Raw genomic sequence first — 19,506 nt, 5'->3', positions numbered from 1 at the left:
ACATGAAGACATGGAGAGAGGTTAAATAACTTACCTAAGATCACACAGCTAGTCTGTGGTATAACTGGAACTTGAACCCAGATATATCTGATTCTTTCTATTACATTCTTTGCTTCCCTAAGCCAACATCCTCATTTTAAAGATAAGAAATTGGGGCACCAGAAAGGGCAAGTGCTATATTTTGATTGGGCAACAAGGTAATTTCAGTCCTTGTTCTTGACTCTCTCTCTTGCTGTAACAAGGGATCTCCTGCTGTCATTTATTTGCCTAAGAATCCAAGAGGAGTCTACATATATCCCCACCTCACTGACTTTGGCCTTGGCCTTGGGATATGCTTTGGCCAATGGAATATGAACAGCCATGACATTTGCCACTCCTGTGTGGAAGCCTTGAGCGGGATTGTATTTCTGCCCTCTGCCATGAAAACGGCCCATCCCAGATGGGGAAATACTCAGCCTGGGCCCCGGATGAAAAGCAAGGATGGGGGCATGCACAGCCCGGCAGAGCTGCGGCTGACTCCCTCACAGCCCTCGTGTAGCACGGGCATGGAATAAATGTTTGCCGTGATAACCTCCCAAGCTCTTGGGGTCGTTACCACAGCAAAGCTGATGCAAAGAGCACAGTTTCTAGTAGAAGTCTGTTCTTCTCATGGTTGAAGTTGCCTCTAATGGTGCAATGATTATGAATTCAGACCATGCAGGTAAGGGCTGTGTTTGTGAGCATTTTAAGCACTCAATGGATTCAAAATAATTAGAGAAAGAGTTGAAAAGTATATGGTACGGGAGGAAAAACCAGCACCTTCTGATGAAAAGAAAATGGCGGTGGAAGTCCACCTTTTGGCAGAGAGACAAAGATGAATCAGACGTGGCAGTTTCTTTCTCGGACTTCTGCCCCATGAAGAACCAATGGCACTAACTACAATATGTATTCACCCATAGGCACCTAGTTCTGAAATAGAAGATGCTACAGGAAAAAGATGCAGTAAATGCCAAAAATCAATCTATGCCACCAAATTGCTATGTGACCTTGAGGAGGTCACTTTCCTTCTGGCATTAATTTTCTCATTTGTAAAACGAAGAGATTTGAATGAGGATCTCTCATTTTCCTTCTGGCTCTGACATGCTAGGATTTGATTGCCTCTAACTCATCAGTCTCAACTGGCTTGAATGGGACCCAGTAGTATTGAGAATAATCATAGGAATCCATCAAAACATAGCCCAAAGAAGGTAATCTTGAGACTCAAGTGAGATAACCCAGGGAAAGTGTTTTGCATACACTGAAGGGCTCTAGTGCTTGCTCTTCCATGGAAAAGAGGTGCGCAAATGTGCGTCTGGTCCCCTAACTTGCGTTCCCTTAGCATCCTTCCCCCCACTTACATCTAGCAGTCGTCCAGGCCATTCTGCCTACCTCACCCTCTTTCCTCTCACCATGAGGAAAAGTAGCTCTAAACCAAAGGAGGGTATGATGATACAGTAGGAGACATAAATAACATGCTGGGGGAGGGCAAAGGACTTTGGAATGCAACAGATCTGGGTTGGAATCCCCATATCTCTTTTTGCTCATATATAAAATGGGGGTGACTCTTCCTTCATGTGGTTTTTCTCGGAATTGAAGTATATAAAAAAGCTTGTGGGCCCACATAAGCACTCATTTATATCTGGGACAATGACAGAGGTCTTCCTGGGAGTGGTGGTGCAAAGACAAAGCTGAAAGCCAGGTAGAATCCTGAGAGCTGGGAAGAGAGAGGGAAGGCAATCACTCAGTTAGAGAGGAGTGTGTGGGGTGAGGGTGCAGGGGTGGGTATGGACGTGACAAGGGTGGCCTGTGAATGTGGGTGAGTCAAGTGTCCTTTAGTAAAGGAGGAACAGGCAGTTAGAATAAGAGTAGAAGTTTCATGCAAAGGAACATAAAGGAAGGAGTCTAAACCTTTGAATGTCAAGCTGGAGGCTCTTAACCCAGAAGGTAATGAGGGTCCCTGAAGGGCTTTGGGAAATTATACCTTAGGAAGTTGTAAGTGTGCTGATGCATCTTGGTAAAGAAGCTGCAACCCCACACAAACCAAGGTGTGGGGAGGGAAGGAGATTGTCACCTCCCCAGAGGAGCTCTGTTGCTACACTCCTCTGACATGGAAATCTGAGCTATGGGGAAAACATCAGACTGCACCTTGAACTAAAACAGATGTGGTTACGACAGATAAAATGTTTTCAAGATTTTATTATTTTTTTTTTTTAATTTTTTTTTTCAACTTTTTTTTTTTATTTATTTTTGGGACAGAGAGAGACAGAGCATGAACAGGGGAGGGGCAGAGAGAGAGGGAGACACAGAATCGGAAACAGGCTCCAGGCTCCGAGCCATCAGCCCAGAGCCTGACGCGGGGCTCGAACTCACGGACTGCGAGATCGTGACCTGGCTGAAGTCGGACGCTTAACCGACTGCGCCACCCAGGCGCCCCAAGATTTTAAAAGTTCAATTTTCTTCCTTTTACTCTCTCAGGAGAATCACTGGTTTTAAACCCAAGACAGTGAAAATCCTAGGTAGCAAAATGAATGCAGAACTCCATTTGCTGACCAGATCTGGGTTAGACTGCTTTTATTGCTTGCTTTTCTTTCAGGAACCCTAACCCCACAACCTCAGTGGGTCCACCCTGGGCCCAAAAGTTTGGTCCTACCATAGGTCATGCCCTTGCTACTCAAAGCAGAGTCCTTGAACTAGTAACATCAGCATCACCTGGCAGTTTATTAGAAATGTAAATTCTCAGATCCCACTCCAGACCTTCAGAACAGAATTTGAATTTTAAGAGTTTGAATAAGAATACCCAGATGTTTCCCGCACATTAGGTTTGGGAAGCACTGACTTACACCATGCCTTCAGATTGCAAGAGTTTCCTTATAGACAGAGGAGGTCAGGGTTGGTCCAACCTCTTCATTGAACTAACAGGGACCTAAGATCCAGACAGAGAAAAGAACTGGGCTTTCCAAGGTTACCCAAGAAATAAGTATAATTGGTATAGTAAAGTTAATAACAGTAGACCATGTCATATAATAAAAAAAGAAAGAACTCTCTCTAGCTAGCCAGAGATGAAGCACAGTATGTTGCAGGCCACTCCAATTTTGGAGTCAACTCAATGTGCAAGATTTACAACCCAGGTGGGCCAAATTATTTCATCTCTCTGAGCCTCCTTTTCCTCTTTCGAGCAAGTGGGAACAATACGAGGCTCTTGATAAGGATGTGAAGGTTAGGTGAAATAATGTATGTGGAATACTTACTACAATCGAGGCGGTCACTAGCTAGTAACTGTGCTATTTCAGAGATGCAGCCAGAATCCAAGGTTTCAGGATCCTACCTACTGTCTTTTCTCCTAATCACAGAGTCAACCCAAGTCCTACTAATGGGCATGGTTTCCTAATTTAAAAAGAGTTCCCTCTGCAGAATGGATAGCCCCTTCTGTTTGCCCCCTTGGCTCTCAGCTCTTTCCTTTCATGGCATTTAGACACATACAATGGCTGGTTTCCTTCTCTGACTTCCACACTAGAGTGTGTCTTGTCTTAGAGCAGGGACCATGTCTTTTATCTCTGTCTCCCCAGAGCACATCATCGTGGATATGGTAGCAGATGGAAGGAGTGAGGGATAGAAGAGAGAAGGGAGGAAAGAAAGAAGGAGGAAGGGAAGGAGGAAAAGAGGGAGGGAGCTGAGAAGATGTTGGGTTTTGGAAGGTAACCATTTTACAGCATGATGGATTCATTCAGAGAGTAGCTTGACAGCACAGAATTCATCTTTTTATGACTGTGACAACACTAATACATTTATTTCCCTTCTGAAATTAACTTTCTAATATTAAGAAAGGTCAAGATGAACTGCAGGAAAATGAGACATTTTGTCATTTTTAACAAATTATACCAAAGCAGACTGTCAGATTAAAGGGGTCACCGTTTTGAGGTCTAAACGCTGGTCCTGATTGCATAATCAGAGCTAATGCTTGTCTTTCCACACTTTCCCTGCCCACAGACCTCCAATAGTTCCCTTTGGCCCAAATGATAAAACTCAAATATCTCAGCCTGGTGTTCTGAGGCCCTTTAGAATCTGATGACTTTTTAAAAAATCCATTCCTTCCCCAAAGGGACATCCTACATCAGCCAGACCCACCTCCTTCCTGCTATTCTCTTCTTCCTATGTGCCTTTGCCCATGTGATATTTCTTGTCTTAACTGTCATCTCTCCTACCGATGCCCACAGAAAGTCTCTCTGCCCTTTCTCTGCCCGTAGCCATCCAACCCACTGGCTGGCCCTTTGTTCCTCAGGATTTGACTTGTTCTGGCCTTGAGCCTGCTACTTCTGCAAGGCAACTTTTTAGCCTTGAGTTGGCCCTGCCCATTGCTTAGACCCTGAGCTCCCTCCCTCACCCACTCATGCTCTACCCTCCTTCAGAGGCTTTTGGGGAAACCTTGGAGGTCTGTGAGAGGACACTGAATGTGGGTGTTTTGAAAGGAAGAAAAGAGCCATAACCTTTTTTCCTGTTCCTCCTGCTCTCTTCTTCCTTTGATATTTGTGTGCTTGGCCCTGGGCTGGACTGAGGGCCATCTGGACTCAGAAGAATGAAAATTAAACCCTGACTCTGTCTCTTCAGAAAATTACTTAATAATTGTAGGCCTTAGTTTCCCCATTTGCAAAACAAAACACCATCTCTACCTCACGACACTGCAGCCACCATCAAATGAATGCTTGTATGTGACTGTGCTCTGAAAACTATACATTTCTGTGACAAATCAGTGAAAATAATTATAACAAGACCCATGTGCTAGTGATTCATCCCTAGCCTACAGTCCATGTGCTCCAATCTGACACAAGTCACGAGGACCTGAGTGTGAGTCCCAGCTCCACAGTACTCTCACTGTGCAACCTTGGGCAAGCCAGTTTCCTGCCCTGGGCTTATGTGTTCTGTCTATATATTCTCTTCCTATGGAAGATTAGTTTGGAGCACCTCTTTGGTTTTTGCAGCTTGAGTTTCTCTGGTTCCACAAAGGGCAAAGTAAGCTCTGAGGCCCCAGAAGGCTGGAATTAAGTTACTAATTCAAGGTCAAAAGTGGCCAAATCAGAGGTTAGGAATGTGGACATCCTCAGGTGGTGCCCATACCCTGTGGATAAAGAGGAGACATCCTGAGGTGCAAACCTCTTGACTGCATTGGTATCAGCCAGCCCCCTTTAAGACCTCAACTTCAGGGGCGCCTGGGTGGCGCAGTCGGTTAAGCGTCCGACTTCAGCCAGGTCACGATCTCGCGGTCCGTGAGTTCGAGCCCCGCGTCAGGCTCTGGGCTGATGGCTCGGAGCCTGGAGCCTGTTTCCGATTCTGTGTCTCCCTCTCTCTCTGCCCCTCCCCCGTTCATGCTCTGTCTCTCTCTGTCCCAAAAATAAATAAAAAATGTTGAAAAAAAAAATTAAAAAAAAAAAAAAAAGACCTCAACTTCTGGGGCACCTGGGTGGCTCAGCCGGTTAAGCATCCGACTTTGGCTCAGGTCATGGTCTTGCGGTCTGTGAGTTTGAGTCCTACATCGGGCTCTGTGTTGACAGCTCAGAGCCTGGAGCCCGCTTTAGATTCTGTGTGTCCTTCTCTCTGCCCCTCCCCTGCTCACACTCTGTCTCTCTGTGTGTCTCTCTTTCTTAAAAATAAATGAACATTAAAAAATTGTTTTAATTTTTTTTTTTTTTTTAATAAGACCCCGACTCCCAATTCACCTGTCATGTTCAACCCATGGAGTTCATTTTGGACTTCTCAAACTAAGTGCTCCTCAGGGAGGGGCAGGGTATCCAAAGTAATGGACTAAATCTGGAATTCCATTTACAACATCAACAGAATCAAGACAATGGGGACGATTCTGAACATTTGCTACTAAAAGGTGTCATCATATTCAAGAAAAAAGTAAATCAATAGAATGCCTCTCTTCTAGGTTCACCATTTACATGTGTTTTAAAAATGAAAGAGGAGACCCCCTGGGAAATGTTGAGCCTCCTGCAGGCTGCTCTTCCCCTGGGGAGCAGCTCACCCGAGGCACTACAGAAGTCACAGAAGTCGGCCCTGGGCTCCTGCAGATCTTCTGTTTCCAACTGCTACTACCAGTTGCCATGACCTTGCAGGTTCTGACTGCTTTTCATTTGTTCCTTCTTGCGACTGACATTTTACTAATGTGTTAGGTACTGTGCCCTGGGCAAGAGACCGCAGAGGTGAGAGATACAGTTTTATCCTTCAAGGAGTTCACAGCTGAGTAGAGAAAACAAGCACATAAACCAATCAGTGTGCTGTGGAGTGATAAATGTGTGCAACAGGGGAGATTATGGTTGGGGTGGGGAGTTGTGGAAGGTGTCATTCACTTTGAGCCTCAGTTTCCTCACCTGAGAAACAGGGATAATGATGCCCATTTCATATGGTTGTTCTATGGATTACATGAGACAATGACTAAGCACTTAACACCTGCTCAATAAATAACAGCGCCTTCCCTCTTTCCTACTCCCACCCCCACCCCAAGGTCCTGAGAAGCTGTCTTCATTTGTCCCATCCACTCCAGAAAATCCAGTCACATGGCAAAGATGTCTATTAAAGAACATGCCTTGGCAGGTAGAGGATTTTTCAAGGTTACAGCCTGGAGCTAAACTCCAGCAGAAAGAAAGTATCCATTTGTGAATGGGAGCCTGAGTAAGTCAACTTTTCTGACTGCTGAGTGTGTGTGCTGGTCGTGCCAGGAGTTTAAAGAAAAGCTTTAGCCTCGACAGGCCCTGTAGGCACAGCCAGAGAGAGGCCATTTCGTCAAGTAGACTTGGCTGCCAATCAGGGTCCAAACTCCACCTTCCAGCAAGCCCAGGTCCTGAGCCTCAGCCCCCAGCCCCCGAAACCAGCTCCAGGCCACACTCAGGGTCTGGAATTGCCCTGGAGGGTTCCTGAGGGTCACGTTTCCGGTATTCATTTTGGAACCATCCTTGCTGTTGTCATCCCTTAGGGATTATACACAGACATGCGCACATACCCAAACCCTAGAAGTGACAGAAATCTTGCCTTCTTGCCTTCCGAAGGTTAAACTGTGAAGTTCACCCAGAATGGATTAGAACGGACCAATACAGGAAGCCCTGAGAGAGAAAGGCTCTCACCCCTGGAACTGAGCTTACTGTCATGCAATTAAAGGTATTAGCTCAAGCTGAAGAAAAGACTCACAGATGGGAGGGAGTTGGGGAGTGGTCAGAGAAGCCCAGAGAAAAATGAGGGCTTGCTCTCTTTTAAGACCTACTTGCAATGCTCTTTTAATAACCAGAGCTATAGCTATTTTTTAAATACTACAGTTTACAGACGGTGATCATGTTCTGAAATTAACATTGAAATTGTGAAATTAACATTGAAATATCAGTTAGCGTATACTACTAGATTTGAGTTTATAATAAGAATAAACGCTAACATTTATCGGGTGCTTATAATTTACCAGCCTTAGAAAATACCGCACTACGTGTAGTGTCATTTTCTAACCTTATAATGCCTCTATGAGGAAAGACTATTACCCCATTTCATAGATCGGGCCACAGAGTCTGAGAGAGGTGAGATGGTAGGTAGTGCAGGAGCTGGAGGCTGGTCCAGCTAACTGCTCAGTCCTTGCTCTAAGTCCCTAGGAGAGTAAAGGGTCTGCCCCCTGTCCTTCCTGCTTACAGGGTGGTGCTTAAAGGCCAAGGTACTTAGCAGAATGAGAACAAAGTAGGAAGAAAGGGCACAATCTGAGGTTTGCTCTGGGGTGGTGAGGTCCCTGTTACACTTACCAAGAGGGCCAAGAGTTGGCAGACTTCCTAGGATGTTAGAAGCCTGGACGTGGGTGCCTCTGGGATAGGAGTTGTGAGCAAAGGGTAGTAGAGGTACAATGGATGGATGGTTGTGTGGAAAGACAGACAAAAGGATGGCTAGTCAGAAGACAGATGCATAGATAGGTATCAACTGACCCCAGTTTCCTTCTCTAATGTGGGCTGGGCTGGCTTCCTCAGGCTCTAATCCTAGGGACTGGCCCAGCACCAAGTAGCTGCCTCTGAGGGTTATTTTATTTTATTTTATAAAATGAGGTCCCTCCTCATATCTGGGGGGCCAGCCTCCCTCCTCATTCCATACATTTTTTTTTCCAGTTTTAAAGTTAAAATATACTTGTGGAAAATTGCTGGGAAATATACAAAAGCAGAGAGGAAGGAAACAACCTTAGTACCCAGAAATGCCACTGTTAACATCTACTTTACATCCATTCCTTTGTGTGTGTGTTAAACCTAGTTGTTATATGTCTTAACACATAATACACATGTAATTTTGTCTTCTGATTCTTTTCATTTAAAATTATAGCATAAGCATTTTTATAATATTGTACACTCTTCATAAACATCCATTATACGAATGTATCGTGATTCACTTAATCAGTTTCCCACTGTTAGGCATTTGGATTTTTTTCTTGGTTTTTCACTATTTATAAATAATGATTTGGTGGACTTTTTTTTTTTTTTTTTTGCATAAATCATTATTCACAGTTCAAATTATTTTAGTCTAGGTTTGTAGTACTACAATTGCTGGCTCAATGCTACAAACAGAACAATGTATTTAAAACCCCAGAAAGTCAGAGTAACATTTTTTTTTCCTCTCCCTTTTGAATTCCGCATCCTTTCTACTCCCTAATAGGGAGCTCCCTGGATTTCAGGATAAAGCCCAAGCTTCCTGGGCTTTATGCCCTGCCTACCCCCTCTCCTCACCTCCCACTTCTTCTCCATATGCTCCCCCAGTCCAGCTCACCAAACTCCTTAGAATTCTGAGTATAGTCACCTGATAGGTGTATGCTCACACACGCTGTTCCCTCCGCCTGTAACACTTCCCCAGTCTGTCTAAACAGCTCCTCGTCTATCTTCAAAACTCACCTCGGAGGTCACCTTCCCCAGAAAGCCTGGCCTGACCCCAAGTCCAGTGGCGATGACCTGTTTCTCCCACGTGGCACCCAGGCCCCTCGCCTGTCATAGTGCTCAATACCCTGGCCTGCGGTCCTCAGCCTGAGGCGGAAGTCCTAGACCAGGGGTTTGTGAACTTTCTCTGGCCATGGAATCTTTTATTCAAACACGTTTGTCATAAACTGATAAAGGTTAACATCTGTTGAGAATATCTATCCCTGGCAAAGTGCCTTCAGCAAGTCACAGGAATCACTTCTGTTAACCCTCACAACAACCTCTTACAAAGGAGGAAGCAGCTGCTTGCAAAGGTAAGGGACGTGCCCAAGATAGCAAAGCTATAGAATGTTGAAATGAGATTTAAACCCCAGGCCTGAACCTGAGCCCTTAATCACAAAATTCTACCGCGTAGGTGAAAATGGAGAGGAGCTACCCATGGGAGCCCCAGACCTTTGCAGTTTTTCTGAAAACAGTTTGAAAACCACTCTCTATTCTGGATCATCGGTTCCTTGAGGGAAGTGACTGTTTCCTGTTTGTCTTTGTCTTCCAGTATACGGTGCCTGGGCTCTGAAAATGTTTTTTGAATGGATAAATGAACAACCTTTTTCTTTTGAAGATTGCAGGGAATTTACTCTTTTATCTATATACTTTACTAGTCTTGGAGTGAGAACAAGAATATGAACCTGGAATGGCTTGCTGAGTGGGATAGCACGAAGCCTCATTGGCCAGAAGGTCAGGCTGTGTCCTGGCTGATAAGATGTCTCACAGCCAGACACCTGGGACCAGGACAGGGCTTGGGAGGTGGGCATCAGAACTTCTGGAGGATAGGGGCAATTTCTTGATGAAAGGTTAAACAGTTCACCTCTTGCTGGAAGCAGTGATTAGTCTGGTTCCTTTCATCAGAATTCAGCTCTCTCCACCACGGTAAATAATGGACTAATTAGGCATCTGGCTTACTTGATTTCCCATGGCTAAGGCCAATTTCTGAAATGCAATATGCTATTTGATGTACCAGCATGAATTCTTCCTGGGCTCGAGAGCCTCCCAACAGCAACAGCCAAAAATAACGCTCTGAGAAGTTCCTCACACATCGAACACAAAACATCTTAAATGTGACTTGTACGTGGTAATAGGATGGTCAGGCTGAGAGTCTAAGGTGGTAACAGGCTGTATGCTGATCCTAACCTGCTCAAACCAGGGGGCCCTAAGGGGAGGAGTTTGCTGGGGGGTGAGAAATGGATGGGATAGGTTACTGGGAACTCCTGGAAGAGATAACATGGAGGTATACCAGACAAGAAGGGTAAGTGAAAAGAGATTATTCTAGGACTGTCCACAGAGACTCCTTTTCAGCTCATTGTGGCTGGATAATTGGGTGATCATGGGATAGGGAAAATGGAGAAGCAAGCTTGGTCTAATTTAGAAATCAGGGTAAGTTAAACAGATATTGGTAGCAGATCCTACATGACTAGATTCTAACATTCTAGAATTTCTGAATTTGTGAGCTTGAGAACAAAATTCCATACATGGGAGCTCTTAGTGACAAGGGATCAGCAGGGGCAAAAAATGAGTCAACAGAAATGCAATACAGTGAGAGTGAAGTGTAGGGGTTTGAAAGTCGAGGGTGCCATGGATTTCCCTGGGATGCTTTTGTGCTATCGTTCTGGGAAACACTGTGTCAGATGAGGTGGCTAACAAGATTTCCCCAAACGTTCATCAAGGGCCTACTAAGTAAGGGTGAGTCCCTGCCAGGTAACTGAGGTATAAGCTGAAAAAGACAGAGTTTCTGTCCTTGAGAAGCTCAGTCTAGAGGAGGCAGGAAAACCACCGCAAGAACACAGCAGGATGTGTGCTTAACCAGGGGTGTACCCAGCGCTGTGGGATGCATATAGAAATCCTAACAACCACCGTCTAGAGAGACTGCATTTTAATCAGTGCTGAAGAGGTTCTCACTGAGCTACCAGTGAGTGGCCAGCCCTGCCCAGGGGAGGTAAAGGCAGATCCTTGGCTCTGAAAGGGTTTGCAATTTAGCTGAGAAACTGGAATCCAGAGGAAGTCAGAGGAGATGCTACTATGGCACCAAGCCTACAGAATACACCCCCTGTGTGTTTATGGAATAAACTACTAGATGAAAGAAGCAAAGTCTGATGATAGAAGAACAAAGCAACAAAAAGTGTTGTGGGCCAAAGGGTTCAGGGAAATCTTAGAGAAAGTGGGCCTGGAGGTGGGTTCTAAGGATTAAGTAGGATTTGGAGAGGGACTTAGTGTGTCTCTTGACTTGAAATACTCTTCCTGCTCTTGACTCAGCAAATTCCAGTCCATTCTTCAGAACCCTGTTCAGATGTTAATTCTAGGTCTTGCTGAGCAGATTGCTTCTTCCCTGCCTGTCTTTCCTCTCTCTCTCACCCAACACACATTCATGGAAGGCCTGTGCCCTGGGTATCAGGGATCACAAATGGCTAAGGTGAAGTCTAAGACCTCAATGGAATCACAGTCTGTGGTGGGGTATGGGAGCTGGGGACAGTGGGAACAGTGAGGTAAGTGCTGTAATGGCCAAATGCATAAAAATACTAGTGGCTCCATTTCTCATATACCTACAATTGACGGCGATTTATATACATATTATCTTACCCTGAGAGAAATCCCATGGGATGGGCATTGCTAATCCCAGTTTACAAATAAGGAAAATGAGATACAAGAGTTTAGTTGAGCTGGCTCAAAGGGAAACTTCTGGAAGCTTTGCTGATCTCCATGCCATTGAAACAGTATGTACCTAGTTACTTGATGAGAAGTATCCAGAGTCTTTCAGGATGAAAAGATGTTAGAGAAATTGAAGGAAACAACCACCCTGACAGGAATATTACTCTGAAGTGAGAGATCCCTCTCTACCCTGCTTCCTGCCAGAGTCAAAGTTATGATCTAGAGAGACAGAAAAACCATGCCTTTTATCACAGATGGGAGAAGTTGCCCTTTAGAAAAATAATGATTTTCCCTTAAAATTTCTTAAAGTTTCAAAACCGTCTCAAACTATTGTAGGAAAAAACTGTAAAAATTTCATGAACCCAGAGTCCCCTATGTTCTCAGAGCCCCCTGTACAGTATTATATTTACCTTCATTCTTTACTTCCACATTGAACCTTTCCCCTGGTGGCTATTTACTGATTTCCTGGGCCATGTTGGTAGGTGTGGAAAGATAGCTGAGTAGACTGGCGTGTGTGATCTATGGCTGTGGTGTGAGTGCATCTAGTCTATCCCTTGTGAAACTTCTGGCAGCTGGCTGTAGTCTGGACACTTCAACAGGGCATTTCTCTTCACCCTACCCAGGGCAATAGTCCTTCTTCACCTTGATAAAACGCTTTACATTCTCATACATCGGATCTCTCCATCCTGTGGGTAAACAGGCCAGGGCTGATTCTTCCCTTCTACCTGATGGACACACTGAGGCTCAGGAAACAAATGCTTACAGAACATCTGCCATGTGCTAAGCACCTTCAGAGGCATTCACTCCAGGCTGTCCTTCTCTGGCAGCAGCCAGACTTTTGTGCCTTGTCATGGAAATCTCACCCATCAGGGGAGCCTTCACAACCAACAGACAACTCCAAGATGATGCAGAGACACAGACTGTTGGAGCCAGATGGGCCCCGGGGAGTCTATCCTTCAACCCCTACAGTGTATACACTGGGGTGGGGTGAGGTGGGGTGGGAGCGGGTGTGGGGAGTGAAAGGCCCAGAGAAGGGAAGAGACTTGCCTAAGAGCACCAAGCAAATTAGTGGTTCTGCCACTCTGGTGGGGGGTGGCTAGTATTCTCAGTCTCTCTTCACAGGCTTTAGCTGCTCCCTCCAGGGGATCTTTGGGGTAATATAGCCAGAGACATGTGGATGCAACAAAAGCTTGGGAACCTACAGTCCAGAGCTCCTGAGGCCTCAGGGAGACAGTCTGCAAATGCCCTAGGGATGTGGTACAGCCTCCTCCTAGGGGGTGATAAGCACCCTGCCACAGGGGGAGTATTTTCCCAGCCCAAGGCCATGGCTGTGGCCTCCTCTCCTGGTTTGCCCCTAAGTGTGTATGTGCGTGGGGATGGAGTGCCCCCAACCTTCTACCCCCCTGCTTGCCAAGGTGGGTTTACCCTTTCCAGCAGCAAGGCTCCTCTCCCAGGCTGTCAGGTATGAGCACACAGGCACCCCCTGGTTTCTAGTGAGGAGCTACCGTCTCAGGGCCTTCTGGTCTGGCGACCCGGTGAAACCTCTGCCCATGCGAAGAGCAGACCTCAAGGGCCACTTCCTGCCATTTTGACTGGGTGGGGAAACTGCCTAGCTGTGTGTTTGTGTGTATGTTCCATGTGTGATCACGTATAACTTGACACCTATCTATGTGTCTGTCTTGTATGCACCGTGTCCATGGTGCTTTTATGCATATACTTTGTTTTCGGTGTGTGAATGTAGGCATTTTCTGCACATCTCCACATTTTGTGACTGTGTGAGTGTGTGTGTGTGTGTTTTCCGTGTAGTATGAATGAGTGCCGGTTCTGTGTGTGTTAGATGACCATGCTACCGGCTGCTCTGTTTGTCATGCAGATGTGTTATAACTTATTTATTTATTTGACAGAAAGAGAGCAGCTTATCTTGAGGACTACAGGAGGCAAGCAAGGAAAAAAAAAAAAAAAAAACAACAACCCGGCCCTGTGTTGCTCTATTTTAAAAACTGCTCCATGTTGTTATGGCAGCTAATTTTCCTTAAATGATTTAAGGAAACAGATCTGTCTAAGAGCTACAGCCAAGTTGTTATAGCAACACAGGCCTTTCTCCTCCAGGAAAAAGGAGGAATCCCCACCACCACCCCCTGCCCCCCGCCCCTGGAGCATAGAAGCCCCTCGCAAAAGCAACCCTTGGGTTCTTGGGGGACTCGGGGGGCAAAAGAAAGGGCAGGAGGGGACCCACTCACCTCCCACTGTCAGTCCTTAGGGAGTCTTCTTAGCAGCTGTGCTCACCACTCTCCAGTTCAGATCTCATTGTCCTTCACCTGCACTACTGGAATAAGCACTGAACGGGACTCTCTCCTTTCGTTTCGTCTCATCTCCTTTGATCCACTCTCCACACTGCAGCTTTCGTAAGTTTCTAAAGCATATGTCATTCAACATAATATTCTCTCTGGTGCCATGTTCTCTGTTACGTGCTGGATATGCATGAGGCATGTCTTTGAATAGCACTCCTGGAACGTTGGCCTTTATTCCACAAGTAATAGGGAATCATTGAAAAGTCTTAATCAGGCGGGGAGAGATCCAGTTGGATTTAAATTTTAGAATGACTTAAGTTTTTAAATTGGGGGACTGAGTGGATGGAAATACTATTCATTGATCTGTCTCCCTTGCTCAAATGTTTTTGATGGCTCTCCATTGACTACACTGATTCTTAAGATTGAGAGAGGGTGTGTGCTTGGAATATTCCTAACAAGTGGTGTTTTGTTCCATAGCTTTGATTTTTTTTAATTCAATCAAAAATCAATGAAAAAGAGGGCCTAAGACTTTGATTTTAATGAGAAGAGAGCATGGGGCCATAGGAAGAAGCCAAATTCCTTTGCTCCATGTTCACTCACCCATGAGCTTCTTCCCATCTGCCTCTCACACTGCCCTCTTGCGCTGCCTGTCATAAATCCTGCATACCAGCTCAGCAGCTGAGGCCTCTCTCACTTCTGTGAGAGCTTTCCCTGGAATGCCCTCTCCCCTTTCCCTGTAACCTCCCTCACCCCTAAACTACAGCCGCCATTGCTAGAGGCCCAGTCCAAAATCCTTGAGAAAACTATCCTTCAGACACCACACATATTGGATGAATCTCTCCCAACTCCATATTTCCAAAGCATTGCATTTTCTCTACCATAGCACACCTTCCTGGCTGCCTTGGATTAAAACTGTTCTTAAGAGTCTGGACTTCCCATCAGATTATGAGTTCTTCCTGACCTGAGATCCTGCCCCATTAATCTCTATGACCCCAGAGGTTACAGAGGGTTTGCCCATGCATTGAGAAATGTGCACTTCATTCAATTAACTGAGCATTTTAAAGCAACACCTGCTTTTTTGTTTATCGTTGCCGAACACTTCTCTGGGTGTGCCTCTCAGATCGTTAGGCATTAGGAGACTTATAGATGGGTGGTCCTAGGAAGCTCATTCGTAAATGGGCTTAACTTTTTAAGATTGTAACTGGACATAGGTGAGAGAGGAGGGCCCTGTGTGTGCTCTTGTGTGCAAGTGGCTCTGGTTGTGTGGCTGATGGTGCATGTGCCAGGATAAAGCCAAATTTCCATGGGTAGGGCTGAGCTCTCACCTGAAAGGTGATGTCATTTCTGGGGTTAATTACCTGGGGAAGAGGTAGAGTACTCAGACCTAACTTCAGAATGGAAAGGAGAAACCTGGATATAGAGCAGAGATGGAACTGGCTCCCCTGGTCTTCACCACTGAAGGTGATGAAATGTCGAAGAGCAGCTCCTGAGTAAGACATGTTTGGACGGTGGGAAGACTGAAACCCAGGGATCTGAGGGGGCTCTGGGTTGCCAGAGAAAGCTAAGTTCAATGGTGGGTAGAATGGGGTGGGCACTGAGGCTACGAATGGAGCATATTAGTGAAGGTGACCAGAAGCCTGTGTCGTGGGAACCAGAGCAGGTAATACCATCTCAGGTTTTGTCCCTGAGAGTTTAGGACAATCTCAGCAGGTTGCAGGGAAACCTAGGAGAGGCTTTATGTCCATACACCAGAGTCTTCAGGAAAAAAGGACACATGGATGGTGGTGGCAGCATCCGGGACACTCTTGAGTGGGAGGTGAGACTGGGGAGAGGTAATACGGCCCAGTTGCTTCTTTTCATCAGGGAAATCATATTAAAACCAACTCACAGAGGCTCTGGTTTACTTCATCATTTGCTCAGCATTTACACTGAGTGCCTGCTCAGAGCTGGGTCCCTGCTGGGCACTGGCGACTCTGAGATGAATCAGCCAGACTCTGCCTAGGGGACAGTTCATCACAACTGGTAAACAAAGGCCAGGCTGTCCACAGGGAGCTGTCCCAGGAGTGGGGCATAAAACACTTTATGTCTGAGATCCAGTACAGTCCTCTGGGTGAAACACTCCATGGTCAAGATCATCACTTAGTTTCCAAGACCCATAGGGCGGGGGAAAGGGCTTAGTGAGCAAAGGGCTAGGAAAGCAGACTTTGAAGTAAATGCCATCATCAACACAGGACACCAGGCTCCTGTTGTCAGGTGGGGACACAGAAGAGCTCGTGCCTGAGACTCAGTGTAGGTGGGACATATTACTTTTGCTCAACTTCAAAGTCAACATGTCTAAAGTTTGTGCCCAGTCTCGCTGCCCCTCCTGAGTTCCCATCTCAGGAAGGGTACCACATCCACTCCACTGTCCAGGCCAAATGATGGGCATCATGCAAGACCCCTTCCCATCCAATCAGCCAGGCACTAAGCTGCCCTCATCTCCCTCCATAATGCCTCTCCAAGCCTATAGCAGTAAGCTCTACTGGTCTCTAGCCTCTATCCTGGCTCCCTGACCCTCCAAAATGGCCCCCTTATAGACACCAGAGGGGTCTTTCTGAAATGCAAACCTGATCCTATCATTTCCCTGCTTAAAAGTCCAAATTGCACCCTGTATCATAACCCTCTCTGCCCTTCTGTCTGCTCCTAGTACTAGCCACACTGAACGACTTGGAAATCTCCTGAGGGTGCCTCCCTCTCAAGGCAGATGCACAGATGTCTCCTTTTCCTGGAAAGCTTTCCCTGCCCTGGGAATCTTTCACGCATCAGCTCAGGTGTGGTCTCCTGGGTTGGGTTCCTTCCATGTGCTCCCACAGCCCCTGTGCCTCCCTCTACAAATGCACCTGGAATAACTGCCTGTAAATACCTGTCTCTACCAGGCTGTGAACTCCTTAGGGGTGGACAGCAGCTCTGATTATTCCCAGCATCCAGCTAGAACCTGAAGGGGTTCGGTGAGGAACGACGATGCTCACAGACATAGTCCCTGCCCACCAGTGAGGGTCTGCTGATCCCCTTGCTGATTCTGTCAAGCAGAAGGCCACTAGGATGAAGGAGTGAGGATGTGAGCATTTAGAAACAAGGCCAGAAGCTGTCCTGGCAGTTCACACAGCTTTGGGTTGAGTGATTATGATGATGTGCGCAACAGTGAAGGTCAGGAGTAGAAAGCATTTAAAGCTATTAGGGCAGATGCTTTTGGGTACTGCAGTGTCTGCAATTGGACACAATGTCCCTTAAAGTCAAATGTGACTTTTAATCCAATCCAAATAATGTTTGTTGAGGATCTACTACACACGAGGTACTCTGCTAAGTGCTTTTACATAGCTTTTAAGTAGAGAGACGGTATAATTTATCATCCAAACTGGGACACTTCTAAGAGCGAAAGGGGGCCCTGTTCATACTCTAGGACAACAGGTATAAGTGGGAACTGCCCCAGGCAAGCCAAAACTTATAACCATCCTACCCACAGGTTACATTCTCGGTGCTTTTTTCTCCCCCCGTAATTCCACACACAATTTGTAAATCTGTATTTACCAGTATTTACTTACTTAATGTCTATTTCCCTGCAGATTGCCAGGGTTAGGGTTTTGTTCACTACTAGAAAAAGCCTCAATGCCTACTATGTAGAAACTACTTGATAAATATTTGTAGAAATAAGGAAGGCAAGACTGGAGTAAAAGCCTGGGCAGGGAGAGAGGGGTGGGGAAAAGAGAAGAGGTGGAGGGAGCTGGGATCCTTGACTCCCAGGTTAGTGCTCCCTGTTCTTGCTTAGGACTTAAAGGAGTGGACTGTCAGGAACAACACAGCTTATGCAACGAGCTCAGCCTCCCCGTGTGTTTATTAAGTTCCAGCCAGCTGATGAGCAACCTATTCATGGCACAGAAAGTGTCTACATATCTCTGTCACTCATTCTTGCCTGATTTATGCTCTATAGCATGGACGAGTGTCTAGTTGTTTGTGAGCAAACCAATGACTTCCAATTGATGATAGCAATGGCAGGCTGAAGTCTCTTCTCTTTAGCAAACCTAACCCCCTTCGCTTTGGTTCTTCCTCCATGCCCCGCCCCCCCACCTCTCTCCTCAGGGATTCATCTAAAATACCATTTTGTTCAATGGCTCCTACCTTATCACTGTCCCATGTCTTTTTTTTTTAAAGCCATTCTTCATAGTCCCCTCAGTGAATAATTGTTTTCTATCTATAAACCACATTACAGTTGGCATAACACGATTTGCCATAATTAATCCAATTCAATTCAACCAATAGTTATTGAATATCTATAACCAGCCAGATCAGAAAAAAATTTAGGGGCTATGGAAATCAAGGGATCATGAAATCACAGTCATCAAAGTTAGAAGAGATTCAGATGCCATCTCACTACAGCGTCTTCCAACTGAATCTCCTCTATACGCCATTTTGACAGTGTCATTTAGCTTCAAGGTGAACACTTTTAGTAAGGCAAAGTTCACAGCTCCTACACCCACTCTGGCTCAGGCAGCACTAAATGTTAAAAAGTTCTATTTCCCTCGGGTCTTACCTCTACCTTTGGCCTTCACCCAGAAGATGTCTGTCCTGTCCTCTCTGATAGCTCTTCAGAGATAGAATGACTATGGTCGTCCTCCTTTCTCTAACCTATGAAACCCCAATGTCTTCTCCTATTTCTTAAAAGTCTTACCCCTATGAGAAAACTCAATGTGGACACCCATTGTTCTCCTTCTTTCTGGAATAGCAGGCCCTCTTCGCTGGGAACAAGTTCACTACCACCACCACCACCACCACCATAGCCCCTAAGTCCAACCATGTGGTTCCAGTGAGGCTGTCCTGTCTTACATATGTTTGCCTCTGGGGCCACAGTTGACTTGCCCAGTGGTAGCATGTCCTCACAACTAGGCCAGTCATGGTCCTTTTGGAACTGAAACTAGAAAATGAGAACGAATCACTCTCCAGTGATGGGAGTCACTAGATGTGACACTTGACACCTGTGTCCTACAGGGGAGGAGGGCCAGTCTACAGTATTCTGGGACTCTTGTAATAAATTCTCTATTTTGCATATTTCAAGTTGTATTTCTTTTGCTTGTAGCCAAAGAGCCTTGACAAATGTGAATCTGCTTCAATATATTTCCTTTATCCCATGAGACCTCCTGAACCCAACTGAACCCAGTATTTGTGAAGGGAGGGGAAGCTACTCATTTAGAGATGAGACCAGGAGGCCTAATACCCACCCTGGTTTGACCCTGCACTCCTAATTTGTAGCTCCTAGTAGATATCCCCAGTACAACGCTGCCCTTTCCCAGATTAAGGCATAAAACCAGCAGGTGCTGAATGGGTTTGGTTACTCACTGGGTCATTGTACATCTGGATGATGAGCTGTTTCACTCCATGTAGGGTAGGGTGAGCCCACGGAGAGGGATCCAGCCAGTGACGGTTCAGGTCAAACCCCATTAGAGAGCACCTGGGCAATACCCAAAGTCAGAGTCAGTATGAACAGGACAAACCAAGCTTCTCACTTACCAAAATACAGTTAGGAGTAGGAACAATCATTATGTCACTTA

At 45.8% G+C, this 19,506-nt stretch overlaps 1 protein-coding gene across 4 annotated transcripts in view; it reads right to left on the bottom strand.

The window, feature by feature from the left end:
* Positions 1-19,506, bottom strand: part of LOC131504751 (BEN domain-containing protein 5) — a 1,495,810-nt gene that overhangs the window by 85,969 nt on the left and 1,390,335 nt on the right. For all 4 annotated transcript variants that reach the window (XM_058717439.1, XM_058717441.1, XM_058717440.1 and 1 more), the window contains exon 9: positions 19,295-19,406. In XM_058717439.1, the coding sequence (XP_058573422.1) occupies positions 19,295-19,406 (112 nt within the window). The remainder of the gene's footprint in view (positions 1-19,294; positions 19,407-19,506) is intronic.

This window comes from Neofelis nebulosa, chromosome 2 (assembly GCF_028018385.1).
Source record: "Neofelis nebulosa isolate mNeoNeb1 chromosome 2, mNeoNeb1.pri, whole genome shotgun sequence".
In the NCBI taxonomy this organism is placed as follows: domain Eukaryota; kingdom Metazoa; phylum Chordata; class Mammalia; order Carnivora; family Felidae; genus Neofelis; species Neofelis nebulosa.
Note: the sequence above shows the minus strand (reverse complement) of the source record. Positions and strands in the feature narration are given on the sequence as shown.